The 2,518-nt window shown below is 61.9% G+C and overlaps 1 protein-coding gene across 1 annotated transcript in view; it reads left to right on the top strand.

Annotated features, from left to right (window-relative positions):
- The window catches only part of LOC102031850 (cathepsin K-like), a 4,563-nt gene extending 2,045 nt beyond the window's left edge, over positions 1–2,518 (top strand). The window contains 6 exon segments of the mRNA XM_031062019.1: positions 1–6; positions 9–212; positions 836–927; positions 1,011–1,172; positions 1,748–1,937; positions 2,252–2,518. The exon segment at positions 1–6 is cut by the window's left edge and continues 156 nt beyond it. Of these exon segments, the coding sequence (XP_030917879.1) occupies positions 1–6; positions 9–212; positions 836–927; positions 1,011–1,172; positions 1,748–1,937; positions 2,252–2,439 (842 nt within the window). The 3' untranslated portion in view covers positions 2,440–2,518.

The following is a 2,518-nucleotide window of genomic DNA, read 5'->3' as shown; positions in this document are numbered from 1 at the left end:
CTCCCCACCTCGGTGCAGGTTGGTGCACTCGCGGAACCGCGCCGCGCTCTCCTACACGCTGTCCCTGAACCACCTGGCCGACCGCACGCCGCAGGAGCTGGCAGCGCTGCGGGGCCGCCGCCGCAGCGGGACCCCCAACCACGGGCTGCCCTTCCCCACCGAGCTCTACGCCGGCATCATCCTGCCTGAGAGCCTGGACTGGCGCATGTACGGTACGTGTGGGTCAGGGGAACACCAAGGCGCTTCGGGAGCGAGTTCTCCTCAGCCAGGCCTGCGCTGAGTGCCACTGAGCCCCCTGCTCCCCATCACTGCACTGAGGAGCCTGTGGGACTGTGCCGTCCCTTGGGGTGCACCCTGTGAGGTTGGTGAGGCACTGGAACAGGCTGTATGGAGAAACTAGGGCTGTCCAAGGCCAGGGTGCACAGGGCTTGGAGCAGCCTGGAGCAGTGGAAGGTGTCCCTGCCCATGGCAGGGGTGGAACCAGATGGTGTTTGAGGTCCCTTCCAACCGAAACCATTCTGTGTTTCTATGACTAAAGGCAGCTGGGTCAGCACTTGGCCCTGAATTCACTCTGGTGCCCCAGGGACAGATGTGCCATCTGAAGCAACATCTGGCTTCACCCATGTCCCCACCAGCTGGGAGTGACACCCCCAGAGCTTGCCCCTAGCCAAGTGTGGGGGTCCCAGGTTTGCTAGTGCATTTCCCCCCTTCTCAGTTAGCACTGAGATCTAGCTGTGCTGCCTCTGGACCTCAACTCCTGCCTCAGTTTCCCTTCCACCTGCCTCCATCCCTCGGTGTCAACCCGGTTTCTCCTGCCCTGGCCTGTTGTCCCCAGGCGCTGTCACCCCTGTGAAGGATCAGGCTGTCTGTGGGTCGTGCTGGAGCTTTGCCACAACGGGAGCCATGGAAGGTGCCCTCTTCCTCAAGGTGGGAGCAGGGCTGAGCCCCACGGTGTGGATGGGAGCCTGCAGGGTGCCTGTCCCCATCCCTGGGCTGTGTCCCCCCCACAGACCGGCGTGCTGACCCCCCTGTCCCAGCAAGTCCTCATTGACTGCTCCTGGGGCTTTGGGAACTTCGCCTGCGACGGGGGCGAGGAGTGGCGAGCCTACGAGTGGATCAAGAAGCACGGGGGCATTGCCAGCACCGAGTCCTACGGGACCTACAAGGGCCAGGTGAGGAGGCCCTTGTCCCTGGTGGCCTTCCCAGCATCTTGGGGCTTTAAAGCCATGGTGGGACCCATCTGCATGTGAGTCAGAGGCACTCACAGGCTCTTGAGATGAGGATGTCACCTCGTCCCCGAGGCACCAGGCTTCTGTGGTTCACAGTACTGTCAAAGCCAAGCCCCAGGGCTCATCCAGGCTGTTTTGTCACCGTGTTCCTCAGTTTCTCTTCTTGCAAAACAGGGACAAGGCTCCTCCACCTGTGCATGGTGCCATGAGTCACTCCATGCCCTGGGGTACCAGGGACGGAGCAAAGCTGCCTGGGGATGGAGATGTGGCAGCAAGATGCAGGCAACAGCTCTCCAGGGCTTTGGGTGCAGAGCCAGCTCCCCACCTTGTGTCCTTGAGCAACTGGGAAAACACCCCCAGCACCCTGGGCTTGGGAGGACAGCGGGGTCAGAGCCAGGGTGTTCTCACAGCCCAAATTCCAGACCACTGCCTGCATCCACAGGGCCAGGCCAGGGAACAGGGTCCCAGCGAGGGATCCTGGGGGTCCTGGTCACACTGTGTGTCCCCTGGGTGTGCAGAATGGCCTGTGCCACTACAACCAGTCTGAGATGCTGGCCAAGATCACGGGTTACGTCAACGTCACCTCGGGCAACATCACAGCAGTCAAAGCTGCCATCTACAAGCACGGCCCCGTGGCCGTCAGCATCGACGCCTCGCACAAGAGCTTCTCCTTCTACTCCAACGGCATCTACTACGAGCCCAAGTGCGGTGAGACAGGCAGCACTCGGGGCATGGCAGGCCCTGGGTGCCCAGGGAGATGCCAGAGCACCTGGGAACCAGCTTTTTGGTCAAGGGAGGGGTGGAGGGGATGAGCCCTGAAGTCCTCTGTAGTGCTGGGGGTAGCCCTGATGCTGTCTGGACTGGGATATCCTCTGGGCAGAGATCTTCTCCGGGCAGGGATGGTCTCCAGAAAGGAGTGGTCTCTGTAAAGGGAGTCTCTCTGGACAAGGATGCTCCCCAGACAGACAGTCCCCAGACAGGGGTGCTCTTCAGTGAGCCCTGTCCTGTGTCCTTCCCTGCAGACAACACCCCAGGATCTCTGGACCACGCCGTGCTGGCCGTGGGCTACGGGGTCCTGCAGGGAGAGACCTACTGGCTCATCAAGAACTCCTGGTCCACATACTGGGGCAACGACGGCTACATCCTCATGGCCATGAAGGACAACAACTGCGGGGTGGCCACTGAGGCCACCTACCCCATCCTGGCCTGAGCCACCCCGGCATTCTCAGCACTCAGCCCTGGACCAGGCCCCTCAGTGGAACCATCAGGAAGGTGGGACACAGTGGGAC

The sequence above is a fragment of the Geospiza fortis genome, unplaced genomic scaffold, assembly GCF_000277835.1.
Source record: "Geospiza fortis unplaced genomic scaffold, GeoFor_1.0 scaffold432, whole genome shotgun sequence".
In the NCBI taxonomy this organism is placed as follows: Eukaryota; Metazoa; Chordata; class Aves; order Passeriformes; family Thraupidae; genus Geospiza; species Geospiza fortis.
This window is presented reverse-complemented; position numbering and strand designations above follow the sequence as displayed.